Source organism: Hibiscus syriacus, unplaced genomic scaffold (genome assembly GCF_006381635.1).
Source record: "Hibiscus syriacus cultivar Baekdansim isolate YM2019G1 unplaced genomic scaffold, ASM638163v2 tig00110621_pilon, whole genome shotgun sequence".
In the NCBI taxonomy this organism is placed as follows: domain Eukaryota; kingdom Viridiplantae; phylum Streptophyta; class Magnoliopsida; order Malvales; family Malvaceae; genus Hibiscus; species Hibiscus syriacus.
Genome location: NW_024062802.1, coordinates 613,636 through 635,262, shown reverse-complemented (window position 1 = coordinate 635,262; position 21,627 = coordinate 613,636). Strand labels below are relative to the sequence as shown.

Sequence of the window (21,627 nt, the reverse complement as noted above, 5' to 3'; positions counted from 1 at the left end):
AGATCAACATGATGGTCGTATGCTTCAGATGAACAGAAGCTTTCAACGCATATGATTGGTGTACGAATTTCGGCATCTCCTGCTTTGAGAACCCGAAAATGAGGAAGATCCATGGCGGATTCAAGAGAGCTTTATGTTGAAAAGAAAAAAACAGAACAACTTTCGGTGGGTGGGCTGGCAAAACTTTCGGTGCAGCATTTGTGGAAATTTAGAAAATGGTAAAATCAAAATTTAGTCATTGTACTTTAGTGTATTCACTACAGTAAAATTGTACATTTGTGGCATTTTTTTACCTATAGCGGCGTTTTTAAGCGCCACAAAAAACACCTGCGGCGCTATGACAAACGCCGCAAAAAGCGCCGCTGAAAATAGCGTCGCTAAAGTTTGCGGCGTTTGGTAACAAAAAACGCCGCAATAGGTAGCGTTTGTTGGATAAACACCGCAATAGGTGTTGATATTTAGCGGCGTTTTTCCAACAAACGCTGCAATAGGTGTTGAGATTTAGCAGCGTTTTTCCCACAAACGCCGTAATAGGTGTTGAGATTTAGCGGCGTTTTTCCCACAAACACCGCAAAAGATCTGGTATATAACGGCGTTTTTTAGAACAAACGCCGCTAATTACCTCTCTATAGCTAAAAGAAATTAATTTTGCAAATTAAAACTAATTTGTCAAATGTTGTTTTCTACTCTTTTATTACCTAAATTTAACCTTTAGCATTTTCCAATAAACTTGACATCCATAACAACAAACTTAAAATCCATAACAAGAAAAATGAAATCCATAATAATAAATCAAAGTTTACATTAACGTAAAATATAATGTAGTTCAACATTATTAACTATAATAAACAATAATATCTAAGATATTTTGCTTCTAATCTTACACATTCTTCAAAACTCTTCGTCACAATGAGGCGCTTAAATTCAAAGAGATAAATCCAGTTTATATGGGAAAACACTGATGCAGAGCTAGTATCGTCCTGTCATTTCTTGCACAGATATTTTGCTTCATGAGGTCTTACTCCAATTGGCATGCCACTTGAAAAGGCCCCATCCATGGCAATGCAAACCCGATCTCTAGTTTCATATCCAAATAAATCATCAGTTTATATGAAAATCCATTATATCTTACGTTAAAAAAGTTAACAACACATTTCTGCATGGTCAGTCCCAGCAGTCAACAACTCTATGGCATGGGCAACCATCATGATGATAAGCAAAATATAGAGATAGATCTTAATAATTGTGCAGAAACATCCAAGCTTGAATTTCATGATAACTTCTAACAGTTTATCGGACCAAACATATTTTAAATCAATAGCACCCAGAAAAAGGCTCCAAAACTGCATTCCTAACAAACATAAATATATAAAGATGGAAATATGACAGCTTACCAAGGACGAAATCCTTACCAAATCCTTTCAAGCATTCTGCTAAAACAACCTGAGAACATACAAAAGCACAATCTAACTTAAAGATAAGGAAGTAAAAAGAGAATTTAACGGAGATTGTAAATTAATATTTTATCCCCATTTGTCACCTCAGTATTTTCCCCAATAATTTCAATTATAAGCCCCATCAACTTATGTGCAGAGGCCATTGGTTTCAATTGAATGCTTTTCTGTGCCAAACTGTACATGCTTTCTAACCCCTAATAGAAGAAAATAAATAAACGAGATATGTAATACAAGGAAAGTACATACCACTGTGAATGGCCTGATGTATAACAAGTGAGAAATATACAATTCTATCCAATGGCATGTTGCAGAGCAGAGACTATTGCATTACCCAACATTATTTGTAACATACTTCTCAAACCCTGATGAGTCTGCTGGTGAGCACACTAAAACCAAAACACCTTTAGAAAAGTGAATAGGTGAAAAGCTTGACGGATGGAAATGCAAAGAATATATGGAACTACTTAGTTGAAACAACCAAAAACAGAACTAGCATAATAACAACAATCGTTTCCAAGTTAAAACACATTTTAGTCAAATAACTGAACAAAGACTTTCACGAACCTCTTAACTATTAAAATGTTTCAATGAAACTAAAGGTAAATAGAGCTACATCTTTTGGATGCAATGCATAATAATTAATCTCTTACCAACCTCGCGATTGCTGAGTTGATCTAATTGATAAGATCCATGCAAGCTCAACATTTTAACTTGCATGTGAAAATATAAAACTGCATCCAATCATAAAATTCCACTAAAAAAAGAACCTAACATGCTTTCATAATTTTATTAAGCTATAAAACCACATTAGTCTGTCAGACACATACCACGATATCTAGCCAACTCACAGCAAGTGTTGATGACATAATTTCCCAATATTTGGGATTATTCTCCACAACCTACATTCAATAAACTGATTAAATAACACCATCTTAGATGAATACAAAAGATTACAAATAAGTCAAACAACTCACAAGCATAAACTCTAGAACTGTGTTAGTACCATACAAAGAAGTTAACTTCATAAGGAAAATAGAAGGTTAATTATTTCAGGACCTGCAAGTTTACAAGTTCTTTTTGAAAATCAACAAGCTTTGCGTGCACTGTTGGGTATGTTCCTGAGAAAAGGCTGTCGTAGTCCTGCCAAGACACAAATTGGTTATTAGTATACAAAAATCTTTAAAACCAACACAATGTAACACTTAATGGATATAGTTAAAAAAAGGAAAGAGATTTACAGCTAACCGGTCAACAAGGCGTTCAGGTAACCATGAATGAGATGGCTTTTCAGCATAAAACATTTCCAATAGCTCCCACGCAGCCTTTAAACTAGTTGGCTCATCTCCTTTTTGAGGGGGAAAAAGGCAACTTGAAATTAAACAAAAGTACCATTAGATTAAAACCTTCAAGCTTAACCATTAGATTAACACATTCTCCATTCTCCCTCATTTCCATTCTTCATACCAAATAGAGCCAAAATGTCTGGTACAAAATAAAAGAAGAAAAGAAGAGGAAATTACCAATATGACTGACTTTGGGTAGTCGATAATCGGAACTGAATCCGATTTCTGACCACCAAGAAGGGCATTTATGTCTTTGCTATACTCCATTATGTAATCCCACCTGAACACAACAAATTCAATATTTTTCAGAACAAAAGAAAATAAACTCCAAATATATTTTCGTAAAAATGAAAATTTGAAAACTAATTACCAATCAGCATCGTAAGGTGAGGAATTCATTGATATTTTCGACAAGCTGGAGACGGCATTTTTCTGCTTTGGAGTAGAGATAAAGGAGAGACCGAACCGTATGCGACCCTCCACCAATGAGCATCACTGACTTCGCCGTCTCCGCCGCTGAGCTTCACTTCCACTATTTTTCCTCCTGCATCGTCTTCAACGGAGGAAGGAGTGGCGAAAACTGAGACCCGAAGGTAGTGGCCGCGTGACCATGAGACGGAGAGCCTAGAGATTGGAGACTTGAGACAATGACGGAGGGGATACACCGTCGAACCCTGGGAATCTGTACAAATCGAAACTAAAGCACCTCTGCCAGAATCTGACGAGACGCCAGGCATTTCTTTTCGCCAATAAATCAGTGAATGGGCCTGTTAGTCTCGGAGCGTTAGGGTTTTGGGATGGAATATGCAAATGTTGCATTGTTGAGGAGAGGATTAAAAAATTCTTATTAAAAAGTTTCATTTGTACGGATTAAAAAGTACGAGTATTTAGTGGTGTTTGTGCTTAAAACGCCACTAAAGTACGAGTATCTGGCGGCGTTTGTGCTTAAAACGCCACTAAAGTACATTATTTTGAGGCATTTATATAAAAACGCCACTATAGTACGAGTATTTAGCGACGTTTGTATAAAAAAAGCCGCTAAAGACTCGAACTATAGCGGCGTTTGTATAAAAATGCCACTAAATCATGAGTCTACAGCTGCGTTTGTTCTAAAAACGCCACTAAATTACAGTCTTTCACGGCGTTTGTATAAAAACGACACTAAAGTAAATTATTTAGCGGCATTTCTGTAAAAACGCCGCTATAGTACGAGTCTTTACCGGCGTTTGTTCTAGAAATGCCGCTACAAATGTCGCTATTAACCCATTTTGCTGTAGTGATTTATAAGATTAGTCTTTAAGATTCAACTATAAATACCCTAGCTCATTTAGCTTCAAATTCATCCCAAATCATTCTAGCTTTCTCCCTATACTAATGAATTTAGAGAGGTTTTTAAGAGTTGTTTTCTCCTTTTTTATCAAGAGAGAATTATCATTGTTTTCTCCTTGGTAAATCGAGAGAGGTTGTAATTCCTATTATGAATTTGATAGCCGTCTTCCGCAACACTTTAGGCTTGTAATGGAACACGGTTAAGCCTCTTCAACTCCCCGATGATAAACGAGACAATAACTTCACTTATTATGTGACACAAATAAAATTTAGGGTACCATACAATTAATAAAATGACACGAAATTATTAAAATACAAAATTTATTTCAATTTTATGAATTTAAGTTGACATTTTTTTAATACATGTTTAAGTCAGTGCTTTCATATTTTCATCCAACAAATTAACAGAGACCATAATAGGTTAAAGGAAAGAAAAAGAGAAGAACAAATGAGGCACTCAGAAAATAGAACCAATGCAAAGCGTGTCATTCAAAAAACTGTAATTGATTCATAAATTAAGTGAACTACAAAACATATGCTAAGAAGACTTGTCCTGCGAGGTTGGCGAGTTGGATCCCCTCAGTTTCTTTTCATCCGACAGCAGTTTTGCAAACCTTCAACACAAATATTATTAATCCATGGCATTTTCACTCCATACATTGTAATTTGTGAATGGTATATGTATGCATACCTTTTCAGTGCTTCCGCGTTGGTGCCACCACCTTCGACTGGTTCGTAATGGCCGGTGTCTAAACCGATGCGTGAAACAGTTTTGTCGAGTAACTTCACTTCGATTTCTACGAGCTTTTCCATGTTCACTTTTGTCGATACATCGATGGAGGCCATTTCCCCGGTTAGGTATCGTCCTATACCTGTTAAGTTTTGAGTAACTATATACTTGGAGCGAAACACGAGATAAAAAGGAAAAATGAGAAGCTAATGTCGATCGGGAGATAATTTTCCTGGGAATGAAGGGCTTTGAAGACGACGGAGTTATGGTAATCAACCATATCTTTGCTGGCTTCGCCAAAGAAATCAAATATAGGGCTATTGTTATCTTCAAATAACCAGCTTATTACACCCCATTTGGAGGCCGTTTTAGCATCGTATTTCTTTTCACGCCTGTTGGATCCTGCGCCTAACGAGATGACGTGGAATCGGGTGTAACTGTAATCCATTGGATCTATCCGGGAAAACTCTGGGTTATCTTTCATTATCTGTTTCGTCACTTCTCGTATGGCCACCAGTGTCTGATAACAACTTGTGTCAGTTTGTGTCATAATTTTATTTGTGTTTTAAGGTTTTGATTTTTCTACTTACGGGATTGTTTGCTGCGATGCCTCCATCGATTAGGTTGAACTCTTTTTCCTTGTTCTCGAAATAATATGGTGGGAAATAAGTTGGTGTTGCGGATGTTGCTATGCAGACGTCTGATAATAGGGCGTCAATGGCTGGATTTATAGGAATCTGCATACCCAAAACCTCTCACTTCTAAATACGATAAACATATATATATATTAATCGGATTGGACTAATCACCAATTTCAAGTTTAACAGGCCTATCAAATCCGATTCAAGATAATATTCTTTCGAATTACCTGATAGCCGGAGAAGATGGTTGGCTGAAGTTTCTTGATGTCGAAAGTAGGAATGGCGACTAATTTGGTCAAGGTTTGATGCAATTTTGTGTTCCCTAATAAGTCTCTTACCAGCTTGAAAAGATACTTGTCATCGTATCTTGGTCCCGCTAGAGCTTTCGGTATTTTCGAAGCCCAAGCCAAGATTCCACTACAATTTCATCCGTACACCAGAACGAAACAGAAAGATACAAGACAATAGAGATGATGTATATGCATAATTATATTATATTATATGACATACCACAAATACCTTGGCTGTGGGAAAATTTGAGGGCCATTTTTAAGGCAAAATGGCACTATATCTTTAGCAGCAAATAGAGGGCGGCCATGTTCATTTGGGCCGGCTAACATGGCTGTTATGAGACCACCTGTGCTTGTCCCTGTGATCACGTCGAAGTAATCCGCAAGCCTAACATCGTTACCGTCTAGTATCTGTTTTCAATACGACGTTAATCATATAGTTCTAAACATAATCGAATCACGTCAATAAATACAGTTAATTACCTGAAGTTCATATTCGAGTCTATTGAGGATAACTCCAGGAATGATTCCTCGAATCCCACCTCCATCAATACTGAGAACAGTGATAAGATTTCCATATACCGATGGTTGGTTGTCGGATACACTTCTCTCCATTTGCTGGTTAAATCGACAAGTTTGAAAAATGATTAAAGGAAGGATATTATTAGCGAGGAAGAGAGTTTTGAAATGATTAAACAATGTATGTATAGAGATTAATTCCAGACTTGGTCGTCTTTGATGAAATCAAAATATATGATTAAAAATATTCAGCTGACACTACTTTCCCTTAAGTTAAGGGTTCAACACCCATTAAAAACAAAATTCATCTTTCCTCTTCTCTCGAATAGAAATTATTTTAAAAAAATAATACTTCAACTTAGTAGCTGACCTTGGGCTTCCTATAGCTTATTATGCTCAACTTGGCTTTGATTGTTTGCTGATGAATGAATCGTATTAACAAAAAATAAATTACAAATTTTCTTCCATGTATCTAGTTTTTTTTTTTAACAATGAAGAGAAATCCAAAGTTTTTGGGCTCTGATTCAACTCTCCTATGGTGTTTGGGTATAAAAAGGCTTATAAATGGGCCGAAGAAACTAAAAAAAAAAACTTGTTAAAATATAATTAAATACCTCACATAATGATTTATGTAAATCCTCTAAACTCTTTATGCTTACATAAATACATTCATATAATCCTTTAAGTATACATTAAAATCTATACGGTGTTGAACCCATCAAGTGGTCTTAGTGGTGAAAGGAAATGTTGTTCTTAGAAGTCCTGGATTCGAGCCGTTGCATCTGTAATGTGTGCGCACATTGTCAATGACTAAGTAAGATTATGAAAGTATACTACCTTATGATCACCTTAAACTATTAAAAAATCTCTATAGAGGCAAGAAGAATATAAAGAACATGGGGCAGCCGAGAAATGTAATAAATGAAGGGTTGGGCTTAAACATGATATATAAGCCATCCAATGTGAATTTTCTCTTCTTTTCAGCTAATGGAATCCTCCAACTTGTATGGAGGCTCCCACATGCCGATGCCCCCCTTAAAAATCTTCCAATTCTAAGGGCTTTTTTAAACACCTAAACACTGTCCCTCCATCACTGTGCATCATAATGTCGAGTTTCAGACCCAGAAATGTTTGGTTTTTCATATTTGTTTGGGTCATTTGTCAAGAAATATTAGGATATGAAGGGAGGGATTTGAAGAGTGAACCGTGCGAGAAATGCTCAAGGCAAGGAGATGATCGTGATGGTAACGCTTGGAATATGCCCAAGAGTAGATATCAAGCCATTGGTTCAAGCCGAGAGCGAACCACTATGGCTCAACATGGCGATGACTTTCGACCAACAACACCAGGTCATAGTCCCGGAGCTGGTCATTGCATACAAAATTGATTCTTTTTATGCCCATCTTTGGGGACACATAAATTGTAATTTTACCTCTTTATTTTTCGAGGGAGCCAATGTATGATTTTGTGGCTTGATTGTAATTTTAATATATTTACGAATTTCAACGTATTATATATGTTTTAAATTTGTATTCGGTTATTTATGACGTATGTCGTTATATCGTATGATCATATAAAAATTAATTTTGAAAGTAATCTTTATAAATAAATTTATATTAAATTACTTCGACGACTAATATGCTATCCGATATATGAATCGAATTCTCTCATTTGATCTTGTGTAATTTGGGGGCATGATTAATCCAAATACAATGTTCATGGTCTTCCGATTTAGGGCACTAATCTGTCTCCTTACAGCTCATCAATGTTTTACATTGTTGCCGTACTCCAGCCACTAATTATATTCTAACATGGTAGTAGAAGTTCCTTTTGGTGAGAAAACCTCATATATAAGCGCTACTGTAAGTCTATTAATCCGTAAAATAAGGATATGGTCCAATAAGAGATGACATTTAAGGAGACATGCATAACTCTACTGTGGACTTTAAGATCAATTCTGGTCCTGATTTATTATATTTCCAAGCTAAATATAATTTATAATGTCTCGATCTAAAATATATTTTTTATTAAAAGATATATTTTAATCAATTAAATTCAATTTCATCAAATACTCATTATCGTGTTACACTTTCATTATAAGTTTTAACTTCAGTGCCAATAGTTTGCATCGAAATGGAGTAAAAATCACCTAAAATAGTTATTGAATAAATAATTACATATAATTGTTTATTTAACGTCTTAAAATCACGCACGAATCAAACAACCACGGTAATAAATGAATTATTTTTATTCTTTGAGGTCTCGATTCGAATATCATAAATTTTCAGAATATAAACATTCAATGTCAAATCATTGAAATTTATCTTAGAACATATATTTTTTATACTTGTCCTATATTAATAAAACTCATAAAATCATAAAAAAAAATATAAAACAATCGTAATCCTAATCCTTAACTTGCTCATTGTTTTCCCTTGAATTTTTATTCTTAAACATTAAGGAACCACTTTGGTCTTAGTTGTTTTATCCATTTTCATCAAATTACCCTACATTGGTTAAAAAAGCACACACCAAATTTCCCTATCATTTTCCAACATTCCAAAATTGCCTTCAGTGATCTTTAAAACAAGAGGACAACAATGGACCACAAGACTGAGTCATGACCTTGAATGACGAACCCCCTTGCAGATAAGGGGGAGAATATATCATGTCAGGCTTTAAAAGGTCGCCTACGATGAATTTTTTTGACTTAAACTCAGTTTATAATCTATCAAAGGTTTTTATTTTGGTTCAACTTGATATTTTTAAAAGTTTAGTCTGGTCTAATAGTCTTTTTAAAAACCTTTTTAGAATCGGGTCAGATTTTATATTAAAATATTTAGAGTCAGATTTGAGTCGAGTTTAAGATTAAAATAATTTTATCCGACCCAATCTGAATAGTTAATGCATAATTATTATTTTTATTTTACTTTTTTTACTTTCCTATTCCTAACCTATAAATAACTGATCTAAAACCCCTTTCTTTATGTCCAACTATGGAATTTTAAAGACCATCACTTTTGTTTTTACAACCAAAGTCATAAAAATCAAGTGATGACCCAAGTTCTAATCATAGTGGTTGTGGCAGGGCCAGCACGTCAGCATCAAATTTGAGTGGCACTGACACTCTAATCATAGTGAACGTGATTTTCAATTATTATATTAGGTATATATACCTAATGCCCATCCCTATATATATATTTATATCCAAAAAAAATAATATATATATATAGGCCGACCTATTAAATTTATAAGGATTTTTAATAAACCTAAACCTGAAATATTTAATTTAATTAACTTTTAAAAAGTTCGAATTTAACCTTTTTATTAAATAGGTCAATTCAAATCAGATTTTATGTAAATCATGTCGTAGGCTCTATAAGCCGACCTTGACTATTCCCACCCTCACTTGCAGGGCGGTAAGGCCCGCCGTTTGCTGTAAGGAAAAATGAACCAAGGGTAAAATAAACAATTCACACCACCAAGAATATAATTTGGCAAGTTAATGGATTGCCATGGTCGTCCGTTATTAGTATTTTTTTTCAAAACCTAAATGTCTTGGAATTTCCTAACGGAGCTTTATTTCAACTGCGGTAACATAAAATTCCAATTTCACCCATAAGTATATTTTATTAGTTTTAATGTCATATTTCAAAACAGGGTAAATTACACATGTAGATGCAGTACTTAAATTATTGCTTTTTTGTTTTGAAACCTAAACTTTAGTTGTTTTCAAAATTATATTTAATATTTAATTTAAATTTCATTTTGATATCATACCGTGAAAAATTTAATAGAACTATTGACATAACATTTTTTATTTTTTTAAAAAATAATGTGATATTACCTTATAATGATACATCAACATCATCGTTAAGTTTTTAATGACGATATATTAAAACAAAACTTAAACTAAATGTTAGGTACGGTTATGAAAAAAATAAAATTTAAATACCAAAACAGAATAAAAGTAATAGTTCAAGTACTAAGCATATAGTTTACCCTTAAAAATATTATATATTAACAAATTTATACTTTCGTTATTTTATATATTATTTTCACGGCTTGTATTCAATTGTGCCCTTTGTCTCTCGAGAATCTAATCAGAATCAGGTGAACGACGGCGTTTCGGAACTTGAATCCAATGGACAATATAGTAATTTGGAGTCTCTTTTATTTTTCTCAGGTGTGCTTTCTGTTCTAAGCTTTATATTGTTTGGTTTGTCTCAAAATTTAAGAAAACAAATTCCCTAAAATTTCGGCAGCATATTTTTTTCAGATGATTTTCTTCTTTGCTCAAAAATGGAATCCAAAACCCTAACGATCATCAAAGCTGGAAAACAGCTGCTCCCCATGTTCAACTCTCATCGGTAATTCTTATTTGTAGTCACTTTCTCGAACCTTCCTTCCCATTTTCTCGCGCTTTCCATCTTTCCAAACACATCCGATTCTAGTTCTCTTATAAGTTATATTGCTTGTTTTAGAACTTCGATTATTATATCTGTTTCCTTTTTTTTAAAAGCTTTTTGAACTTCCGATTGCTTATTTGGTTAAAAGACTGTATCTTTAGCGGATGATTTTTTTTCTTCAATTAACTAAAACATGTTATAGTGATGAAGACTTCGTTTTAATCTACTTTAAACAGTATTGAAAGTTGTTTTATGTATAAAATCTTTCAATTTCTTGCCAAGTTATCGTTTTCTTAACTTCTCCAAACTTGTATTAAGCTGGACAGTATGAAATTTGCCGATGAAATGAAAGTTCTTTAATGATGATTTTTGTAGTTTAGTAAGTTTATTGATTACCGTTTCTATAAATACATAAATTAGACTTGTTGCTATGGCGGCGTATTTTATTAGATCCCTTAAAGACTTTTTTTTTATTATTTTATTTCTTCGGGCTTAAGCAATGTTCAAAAAATGGTTTAAAATAATGGGAAAAAAAGGCTTTAAGCATGCCTCTTTCTGTTCTTCAGTTAGTTTTGAGTCTTCTGAAATTGAGGCCGTTGCTTGTTTTTCCAATCATTTTTTATTGAGAGTAAAAGGGAGGAACTAGTTTATTTGGTTTCACCTTAGTTGCTTATTTTAGCTGTTAATAAACTACTTTCTATGTTTTTTCAACTAAGCATTTTACTTGGTGGTTTTTTTCAGGGAAATGTTTCAACCTGCTAAAGCATTCCATTTTTTCTTGGTTCTGTCTTGTACCCCTTTTTGCTTAATTATATGTGAACCATGTGCTGTGAATGGGATGCCAAAAACAGATGAATTCAAGGGGTGTGAAAAATATGGAGATACTCAATATGTTGGTTTTCAAGAATCTATTATCAGTGATATACATCCGGGCGATGATACTGGAACTTCTATGACTGGTTTAAGTGTTGAGAGTGTATGCACCAATTCTCGTTCGTTCTGTTTTCCTTCAACATTGCCTGGGTTTTTGACTGAAGAGACTACGCTTGAAGTAGGTGGTTTAGAAGTGTCTAGGACTCAGTCTGATAGTGTGTCATCTCATGTAGAACAAAGTAATCTTAGGAGGCAGACAAGTAACAGAAGTTGGTTATCTAACCATAGTATGTTTAAATTATTAAATGGTCGGACGGTTTCATGTTCTTTATATTCAAGAGCTGGCATCCATGAGCTTTCGTCAGTTCATACTGATGGTGCTAATCAAAATGATATTTCTTCATGTAGAGAACCTTTACTAGGTCAGAAGAGTGCAAGTATTAGTATGAAAAAGCACAAAGAGGTGACAGAAATGGGTTCTTTTGACAGTTTATCTTCACCTAATGTACAGATCAATCCATCTATAATGGATTGGGGACGGAAATTTTTATTTTTTCCTTCAGTGGCTTACTTGACAGTGGCAAATACATGCAACGAAAGCATTTTACTCATTCATGAACCATTCAGCACCAATATACAGTTCTATCCCTGCAATTTTAGTGAGATTTTGCTTGGACCTGGTGAAGTAACTTCAATATGTTTTGTATTTTTACCTAGATGGGTGGGGATGTCATCAGCTCAACTTATTTTGCAGACAAGCTCTGGTGGTTTCCTGGTTCAGGCTAAGGGATTTGCTGTGGAATCCCCTTACGAAATTCAGCCATTACTAAGCCTGGATATTCCTTCTAGTGGGCAGTTGAGTAAGAACTTGTCTTTGTTCAATCCTTTTGATGAAACCCTCTATGTGGAAGAAATAACTTCATGGATGTCAGTTTCTCTTGGGAATTCTACCCATCATACTGAAGCTGTTTGTAGTATAGAAAACTTCAAGGGCTATAGTGGGGAAAGCTTACTTGGTGCTGAAGATTGGATGGTCATGAACAGTGGTAAATATGGTTTTCCACTTATGGTTATGAGGCCAAGCAGGAAGTGGGAGATTAACCCTCAAAGCAGTGAAACCATTGCAGAGATTGATTTATCCTTTGAATCAAAAGGAAAATTTTTTGGTGCTTTGTGCATGCAGGTACAGAGGTCTGCACAAGACTCTTCTGATATAGTCATGGTTCCTCTTGAAGTTGATTTGAGTAGGAAAGCATCCTATGATGACCGTGCAAGTTCTCTTTTAGTTTCTCTTGAAGCAATGGTGCCGTATGATGGCAGTGAAACTGTTTCTGTGGCTATCACTTTGAAAAATTCTGCTCCTTATGTGCTGAGTTTTGTCAAGATTGATGAAGTTGCAGATGCCAAGGTTTTCCACATCAAATACATGGAAGGGTTGCTGCTCTACCCTGGTGCTGTTACACAGGTTGCAGTGGTTGCTTGCACTAAACTACCAGTTGAAATTCATGATTCTTCTTCTGAAGTATCCAACATGATCAGCAGTTGTAAATTGCTTTTAATGACAAATGAGTCTATTAGCCCTCAGATTGAAGTTTCTTGTGAGGATATAATCCATATCTGTGTGGAACATTGGAAAAATTTATCGATGGTATATGAACGTCTGTCTGAAAAGGTTAAAACTGGCAACACAAGGACAGTATCCTTGAGTGATGGCATGCAACTGACATCTCCGGCCAAGGTTTGCTTGTTTTGGTTACAGTGACATAACTTGAACCATTGAAATTGTTTCTTCTTTGATATGTTTATTATTCTGGTGATTGATTCTCCATTCATCTTTGTGCACTTATAACTCTTTCCTATCTTGCATATATTATAGAACCTTTTTATCTTTTGCAGCTATATGATATATCAGGATTGCTTTGTTAAAAATATAAATCAGATCATAATATTCTTGCTACCTGTTAACATTTGGAATTGCTCATTGTCTGTATACGTTTATTACCATGCATGTAAACATCTCTCTCCCTTTAACACTTTTCCCCTCTCTCCCTTCTTGGTTCATGCACAAGCTCACATTCTTCAAATAGTAATTACTTGTACTAGATCTATGTTTAGGATACAACTAAGGTCATGTGACTATATGTAGGTGTTGCAGATGGCAGAAGTGGATGAATTGGTACTTGGAAATTGGAAATCTCAAGGTACCGCAGGTGGCATGTCAGTGCTTGGTGATCATGAGGTTCTGTTTCCAATGGTTCAAGTTGGAAGTCACAGCTCCAAGTGGATCACTGTGAAAAATCCTAGCACACAGCCAGTTGTAATGCAGCTCATTCTTAACTCGGGAGAAATCATTGACGAATGTAGGAACAAAGATGTTTTTATGATGCCCCCTTCTGGTAGCTTGGCTCACAATTCATCTCCAATGCCAATGAGATATGGGTTCTCCATAGGAAAGAGTGCAACAACAGAGGCCTATGTTCATCCTAATGGTAAAGCATCTTTTGGGCCAATTTTGTTTCACCCTTCGAATCGATGCGGGTGGACAAGTTCTGCACTGATAAGGAACAACCTTTCTGGTGTTGAGTGGTTATCTTTGAGGGGATATGGTGGATCTATTTCTCTAGTTCTGTTTGAGGATTCAGCGCCCATCGAGAGTGTAGAGTTTATCCATAGCTTGCCAACTTCTCTGAACATCTCTCCTCCACAAACGTTTTTTCACGTGGAAGAGACTACTAATGCATGTTCTCAGCCATTATCAAAAGAACTTTATGCCAAGAATACCGGAGATTTGCCACTTGAGGTTAAAAGCATTGAGGTTTCTGGGACAGAGTGTGTAGTTGATGGTTTTACAGTGCATAGTTGTAAAGGTTTCTGTCTTGAACCTGGAGAGTCTATGAAGCTTTTGATATCATACCAGTCAGATTTTCAGCAGCTTTGGTACATAGAGATCTTGAACTGGCTTCAGCTACAGGCATTTTTGTCATACCCATGAAGGCAACTCTACCTCTGCATATGCTAAATCTTTGCAAAAGATCAGCATTCTGGATGCGAATAAAGAGACTCTGTGTTGCAATTCTTCTTTCTGCTTCTATATTGCTTCTCATGTTCTGTTTCATTTTGCACCAAGCAATGATCGTGGGTTCCCAAGATTACTTTTACAAGAGTGAGGAGATCCGGATGAGTACAATCCAAGCAATGGACAGTTTGGTAAGTTCAGTTGAGGATTCTAAATCTTTGAAGGAGCCTGCTAATGGTAGATTCCCAGATTGTCATGTTACGGAAAAGGAAGAGCGGTTAACTAATAAGAATGGAAAACTAACACCTGAAAATGACGGGGATCTTAACAGTTTCTTAGATCGTGGGGGGGAAATTTCATTCCCATCATTACCCTCAAAATTGACGGTGGCTGGAAATCCTGATCCAAAGGAAGCACCTCAAACTGGTAGCCTTACCATCCGGATTGGGAAAGAAAAAGGAAGGAGGCGAAGGAAAAGGAGAAGTGGATTTAAGGAATTGATTGAAGTTTCAAGTAGTCAAAGTGGAAACTCCACACCTTCATCGCCTCTCTCCCCTATAACATCTGTAACACTGAATCACCCATGGCCCCTCTCGTCCTATGTGGAGCAATCTGTTGAGTCTAGAGATCCTTTTATGCGTTTGACTGAGCACATCCGCCAGAAGGGTGAAGTTCCTCAACCTGTCTCCAAAGCAAATGTATTGGGACCTAAAGTTTCCATGGATCACAGTAGCAGCAATTGGTATTCTTTGACACAAGAGCAGCCTAGAGTACCAAGAAAATTTGGTTCAAAACCAGTTCTCTCGCACTCTTCTGCTTTACCTTTTGCTAGCACGCAGAGCTCCTCTTCTCCTTTGGCTTCAACATCTGTGATCGCGCCTTGTGCTCGAGCTCCGGGATACCAAAAAAGCTTAAAAACAGAAAGAAAAGGTGGAATTGGAGATGAATATACTTATGATATTTGGGGTGACCATCTTTCTGGACTCAATTTGAGGGGTAGTTCAAGGGATGTTGTAGCCATGAATCCCAACATTACAGAAAATAACTCTGATAGTTTCTTTGTAAGGGGGCCACAAACCCTCGTGAACAAATCTCAACCAAGATCTGTAAGTTGTTTCAATCAAGATGGGTAATGATAAATAATTTACACACATTCATGTGCATGCATGTTCTTCTTTGCATCTGCATACAGGTGTTACCTTAGGGTAACATCCATTTGAATATCATATTCGGGTATAATCTTATGTTAGATTCAGAGTAAGTACGGTGAGACAAGGGTTGTTCGATATTGAATTCAGAATTTTATTTCAACAGAAATATATTGCATCAGGACTTGATAATAAAATTCAAAATTCGAAGATCGTTTCTTCCTTGATTATTTTTTATTTAGCGTCATCATGTTACCCACATATTATTGAGCAGATCTTTCTTAAGCCTTGAGGTATAACCACACTAAACCATTCTCTTGATTTGGACATGCAAGATTATATTTGAATTCAAGCACAATCGATTTAACGCTTTTTGGTTCATTCATATATTTATAATTTTCTCATAACTCGCCATTGGCTTTGAAATCGTACGATGTTTCAAAGAACACGTGTCGGATCTATGTCTTGTACCTTTTTTTGGTGGAACAAAGGGATAATGTCTGAGACCGTAACTATGCTTTCTCCATATACCAACATAAATTTTCGTCGAAAGAATCATCTTCGCCACACACAGCATCAGATTGAACCAAAAAGTAATTTAAATCACTTTTAAAAATAGTGAATAAAAGACGAGACCAAAGTTTCAGATATTCCTAAAATTATCTTCTGAACCATAGAATTAGATCCTTTGTAAAAGGAAGAAAATCTCATACACTTTCTCTAACAAAGAACGGAACAGCACAAGTACTCAAATATGCTCCCAGTGCAGTCATAGCAGCAAGAACAACTGAAAAAAAGGGGAAAAGGCAGGAGACAAAGATAGAGAGAATTGAACAAGTAGAATCATACTATAAGAAACAAGATTAAAAAAAAAAGGAAAAAAAAAAGACAAGGAGGGTGAGTACCATTCGTCAACAACATTGTTTTGTTCATCTTCTTCAACCTGGAAACTCTTGGTGGAATCATCTATGGATTGGGTTGCTGGTGGTTCCATTTTTCTTCGTTTCGAATTGTCTGCTAAAAAACAACAGTTTGAGCAGATGATGGTTTTGAAATAGAAAGCGAGGAGAATGAAGATGAAATGTGCGTTTACTTGTTCACGCGATTGCAGTCAGCTCAAAGTTGCGAAGAAGAAAGAAAACAAGTTTGAATTGAATTTGAAGGTGATTCAATCACTAATCAATTCTTTTGATTTTTTTTTCTAGACTTTTTAATCAGAGGAAAACACATAAATCTCAGCCGTTGAATTAATCCAATGGTGGAAAATCTGACAGAAATACCTTCCTCTTAAATTGACAAAGAGGTTGGCTACCTTTCATTCACATCCTATGATCTTATTATCAGAGTGAAAATCTATCCTATTAAATAAGGGTCTTTTATTTATAAGAAAAGGATAGATAAAATAATATTTATTTATTGTTTGGATGGATTTTTTTATTAAAGATAAAATAAAGTAGGGACTAATCTACAAGTTTCATATGAAAGATTTATTACTGAAATATTTGTGAGTAGACCAAAGAGTGTGAATTATATAAGTTAGCCTGTGCATAGAGAGGGTTACCTATAGGTGGCTTTTAAATTCCGTCAAATTCAGATCTTATGTTCATCCCCAATTATACACCCTACTATGCCCTAAAATAATTATTTTTTTAAAGTTCATATATTTATTAATATTTTATATCATACAAATTTACATGAAAAAGAAAAATGAACTTTTATTAATAAAAAATAAAAAGAGAAATATAAAAATTTTAAGTTTCATCGTTTTAATTGAACCAAACTTGGAAAGAAAATATTATACAAGTTGAAAGAGAAACTTGCACTGTTATACACAATTCGTTACAGCATTGGATCTCAATTAGTACAAACCAAAAGTAGAAAGATCCAATCTTTGGATATCCTTCTAAAAGTCAACTATTTTGAACTCATGGAGACGACAATGTCACCTTCTGTAACTGTGAGAGACATGAAAAACGAAGAGCTTTCTCCATTTTTGGAAGCTCTAAAAAGTAAAAACCTATTTCTGGATGATGGAAATCAGGTATGGGTTAGAGTCGACCGCGTAGCTCGGGAGCATTTTTACTTGGGTTCTCCATGGCTACAAGTTGAAACGGCACCCTCCGAGGTGTTGAGCGCAATGCTCGAAGCTTTGCCTTGTTCACGGAAAACCTCGAAAAATAACGTACAGCGTTCTGTTTTCATTCTTGAATTTGTCATCTGAAAATATGGAGCTTCTTAGACTCTTGGTTAGAAGACCTACTAAAAGGGCTGAGGTGATGGGCACTTTGACCCGAGCGTGGAGGAGACAAACTGGGAAGGGTCTCGAGGGTCGAATGAGGGGAATTACGTGCAGCCACTCTTAACTCTGGACTCTTGTAATGAGATCGTTGTGTAGTCCCCCTGGAGAAAAATAAATAATGAGCCGATAGTCCAAGGAAACGAGATAAGTCGATGGCCATGCAAAGATGAACTCTTTACCTCACAGGAGTCACAATTTTCGGACTTCGTTGGCTTGACTGCACAGGCGACTGATCCAATTTGAATTCAGATCGCTCTCCAGGACTGAGGGGCATATCCTGCATGTATATATATTAAGTTAGTAAATAGGCGATTAGATGCCAGCGGCAACGAGAGGGGAAGTGTTCTTATTCACCGTGGACTTTATCCCATTGGAAGATGAGGCACCCGACTGAGGTGAGCATTTTACAAATATATGCTCGAGTAACATGCTTGCAGTCGTTCTCTCTGCAGGATTCCTTCTGAAGCAACAGCGTAGGAAATCCTTCCCCTCTGGTGATAATGTTTCAGGAATGGGAGGGGTATCCTTCATCACTTTAAACATTGCTGCAGCCTACATTAACAAAAAGAAAAGTTGGCATGTTTCGATTTTCTCCAAGGCACGGCGAGATTAATGAAGCGAATGAAGATTACATCATGTGCTTACCCCTTCATACTCACTCCATGGTGCTTTACCAGTGAACATTTCGATAATGGTACAACCCAAACTCCAAATATCAACAGCTAGAGCGAGATCAGAACTATTATCTTTCTGCATCACGGCTTGCATAAGCTGCAATGAAATGAACAATGTCAGTACGTATAAACTACAGACGGAAACGCATTGATATATTACAAGATAGTACCTCTGGAGCCATCCAGTATGGACTTCCCTTCAAAGATAGATCAGCTCTTTGTCCGCTAAGCTGCGCAACAAACAGATCCAAAATTATTCAAGCTGAATCGTAAAAATTGACAACCAGCAAAGACCTTCAAGCTGTGTTTCTTGGAGGAATGGTGAGCAAAGAAAGACGATACAGACTGTACCCGAAGAGAAGGGGAAGATACAAAACTCACATGTTTAGACATCCCAAAATCAGCAAGCTTGACAACTCCGGATGCATCAACGAGCAAATTAGCCCCTTTAATATCTCTGAATAGAACAGGTAAAAGCTCATATTAAGCTATCGATAATTCACGCAACACTACTCAAATAGGTTCATTGTCTCCGCTTAATCCAGAAATCATGATACAGTGCTTTGTACCTGTGGATTGTCATTGTGCTGTGGAGGTAAGCCAACCCGGAAAGAATATGGCGAGTAAAATTGCGGACAACGGATTCTGTTATGGCACCACAGTGATCATGAACATATTTATTAATCGAACCAGGATGAACATACTCCAGATATATGTAGAACTTGTCTTCAACCTGCATATGCATAATTTGAAAGCCTTAATAGAAGTCCATGAGATGACAATTGGCACAAGAAGAAGGGATGAAATCCTAAATCCACAATCCGCATGTTACTTACTGTTTCACTACCATAATACTGAACTATGTTTGGATGCTTCAGCTGGCTAAGAACCTTAATCTCCTGCAATCAAATAAAACAGTAAGGACAGTGGTAAAAGAAAGAAACAGCACTCCGTAACCATTTAATCCGCGCTCTACTGTCTCTAGAGTGAAGAAAACCTGCTCTAGTTGCTTTATAGACTCTGCTGACTTCGGGTCATCGGGAAATATCTCAACTTCCTTCATTGCACATAATGCGCCTGTTTCTCTGTCATAAAGAAGAGGCCCCTTTGGCATATAGATTGCAAGAGGAACGGAAGCAAATGTGTATAGAACTTACATACCTATTACTGGCAACATAAACGCTTCCAAATGTACCACGTCCGATAAGCTTGCCTTTTTGCCATTGACAATTCATCGGGAACGACTCTGGTTTAGTTGGAACTTGGGGAATGGGAGCTGAAGGTGAAGCCAGGGTTGCTCCAGGAGGAAGAGGTAATGGATGGACAATAGGGCCACTACTTTCAGATCGGGTCGACGGAAACTCCTGATGTGTTGGTGAAGGTGGTCCACTTTGGCTTCTATATGTTGGACGAGGACTTTTAATTGGACTGTGAAGAGGAGTATTATCGGTACTGAATACGGTGCAATCATAGAATGCTGGGGGAGGAAGTCCCGTCATATCTAATGTCGGCATATCCGGTGCAGACCAGACTTGTTTTCCCGTAGGGGGAGCAATGTAGTTCGGAAACACGTCACCGGTACTCATTCGGTGTGGACTAAATGCGGACGAACTAGAAAACGGACTCGCAGGGGCACTCCTAATAGGAACATTCACCCTAAACTCATCCTGAGAACAGTCCCCTCGATTCACTTCTTGATGCAAAACCTTCAGGGTTGATATTATGCCCAAATACTCCGCCATCTTCCTCGCGACACGAGACACGAACATACTGTAATTCGATACATCATCCAACTTCAGTTATAACAGAATCCATAAAAAGAAGTTATCAGAATGTTTAAATCCATTATAAACTTCGAGATTGAGCATTCAGAGTATCAGTCAAATAATGTTGATATTGTGAATAAATAATCCACCATATCATAATTTGTTCCTTAAATTAACATATTGAATATCAAATTCCATAATAAAAAAATGCAAAACAATATTTAAAATTTGCAGCTACGTATTAATTAAAACTAGTAATCGAGATTAAAAAATTCACCTAGAATTGGAAGGAGTTCCATCTACTTTTTCTCTATCTCTATCCTCTAAAGCTCTACCATGCCCAACCTCAGTCGGCGACGGCAACCTTTGCTCGCCGTCTCCTTCAGGAAGCGGAAGCGGAAGCGGCAACGGCACCGTCAACGGCGAAGGTGGTGCCCTCGAAGTAGGAACTGAAGACGACAATGGGGAATCGAAGCTGGAGGAGGGCGGAGACGCCACCGACTCCCGGTCGCTGAGACGCGTTAGCTTAGGCCCCGCAATGCGAAACCCCAAGTAATGGTGACGAAAGATGTGGCGTTGCTTGTGATTACGCTTATGATAGCTATTATTATCTTGAAAATGCTTCCCGGAAGAAGCTGCCGGTGTGGAAGCGATGTTGGAAGAAGAAGCTGACGACGAAGAAGAAAAGGAAATATTCTGAAGCCAGCGCATGGCTTGAAATCATTCTAAAAACAAAAAGAAATCAAAACGAAAAATTCCCCCCGAATATAAAATGAATCACAAACGAAATATTCGAAGGAAAATCCCAGAAAAAGGTTTTAAAAAGGAAAAAAATAGTTTGGATTTGAACGCAGTTCTGGTTTGGAATTCTGGATGTCGGGAAATCAGTTTCCTTATTGTTCTGTCTGAAAAACCCCACAAACAACACGCTTTACGCCAGAAGCTCTTTTGTTTTGCTTTTAAATACGTCAAAAAAGTCAATCCCTCTCCGCCTTTTTTCTACTTATTGTTTTAATGGATATTTTATTTTCTCAATTTTTAATAAAAATCTTTTATCCAAATTTGTTTTTAGTTAAAACGATACTGGTAATAACCAAGTACAGTATGTAAATAATTTAATTCACTTTTAGAGT

The 21,627-nt window shown here is 36.5% G+C and overlaps 3 protein-coding genes and 1 pseudogene across 3 annotated transcripts; 1 reads left to right on the top strand and 3 right to left on the bottom strand.

Annotated features, from left to right (window-relative positions):
- Positions 1-983: 983 nt before the first annotated feature.
- Positions 984-3,607, bottom strand: LOC120135851 (annotated as a pseudogene).
- An 826-nt stretch (positions 3,608-4,433) lies between these two features.
- Positions 4,434-6,408, bottom strand: LOC120136016 (patatin-like protein 1). The gene is made up of 7 exons (XM_039152138.1): positions 6,274-6,408; positions 6,020-6,201; positions 5,728-5,917; positions 5,450-5,596; positions 5,067-5,379; positions 4,821-4,995; positions 4,434-4,743 (listed from the first exon to the last, which is right to left on the bottom strand). The coding sequence occupies exons 1-7, from the start codon at positions 6,403-6,405 to the stop codon at positions 4,668-4,670; spliced, it is 1,215 nt and encodes a 404-aa protein (XP_039008069.1). The 5' UTR covers positions 6,406-6,408; the 3' UTR covers positions 4,434-4,667.
- Positions 6,409-10,542: 4,134 nt separating this feature from the next.
- LOC120136014 lies at positions 10,543-14,614 on the top strand. The gene is made up of 3 exons (XM_039152136.1): positions 10,543-10,679; positions 11,460-13,329; positions 13,738-14,614. Exons 1-3 carry the CDS (start codon positions 10,612-10,614, stop codon positions 14,581-14,583), a joined length of 2,784 nt encoding a protein of 927 aa, XP_039008067.1. The 5' UTR covers positions 10,543-10,611; the 3' UTR covers positions 14,584-14,614.
- Positions 14,615-17,791: 3,177 nt separating this feature from the next.
- On the bottom strand, positions 17,792-21,415 carry LOC120136137 (mitogen-activated protein kinase kinase kinase 5-like). The gene is made up of 11 exons (XM_039152249.1): positions 20,772-21,415; positions 19,890-20,498; positions 19,726-19,813; positions 19,565-19,627; positions 19,298-19,461; positions 19,110-19,185; positions 18,899-18,958; positions 18,700-18,825; positions 18,409-18,606; positions 18,234-18,331; positions 17,792-18,155 (listed from the first exon to the last, which is right to left on the bottom strand). The coding sequence occupies exons 1-11, from the start codon at positions 21,203-21,205 to the stop codon at positions 17,969-17,971; spliced, it is 2,103 nt and encodes a 700-aa protein (XP_039008180.1). The 5' UTR covers positions 21,206-21,415; the 3' UTR covers positions 17,792-17,968.
- Between the last annotated feature and the right edge of the window lie 212 nt (positions 21,416-21,627).

Bases quoted from the DNA above. Each gene is read 5' to 3' on its own strand.
- LOC120136014 (XM_039152136.1), top strand. From the start codon at position 10,612: ATGGAATCCAAAACCCTAACGATCATCAAAGCTGGAAAACAGCTGCTC. The intron at 10,680-11,459 runs GTAATTCTTATT...GGTTTTTTTCAG, and splicing joins CCCATGTTCAACTCTCATCG to GGAAATGTTTCAACCTGCTA. The intron at 13,330-13,737 runs GTTTGCTTGTTT...GACTATATGTAG, and splicing joins AACTGACATCTCCGGCCAAG to GTGTTGCAGATGGCAGAAGT.
- LOC120136137 (XM_039152249.1), bottom strand. From the start codon at position 21,205: ATGCGCTGGCTTCAGAATATTTCCTTTTCTTCTTCGTCGTCAGCTTCT. The intron at 19,462-19,564 runs GTAAGTAACATG...ATGCATATGCAG, and splicing joins AGTATTATGGTAGTGAAACA to GTTGAAGACAAGTTCTACAT. The intron at 18,156-18,233 runs GTAAAGAGTTCA...ATTTTTCTCCAG, and splicing joins AAAATTGTGACTCCTGTGAG to GGGGACTACACAACGATCTC.
- LOC120136016 (XM_039152138.1), bottom strand. From the start codon at position 6,405: ATGGAGAGAAGTGTATCCGACAACCAACCATCGGTATATGGAAATCTT. The intron at 5,918-6,019 runs GTATTTGTGGTA...ATGAAATTGTAG, and splicing joins CAAATTTTCCCACAGCCAAG to TGGAATCTTGGCTTGGGCTT. The intron at 5,380-5,449 runs GTAAGTAGAAAA...AGTTGTTATCAG, and splicing joins GCATCGCAGCAAACAATCCC to ACACTGGTGGCCATACGAGA.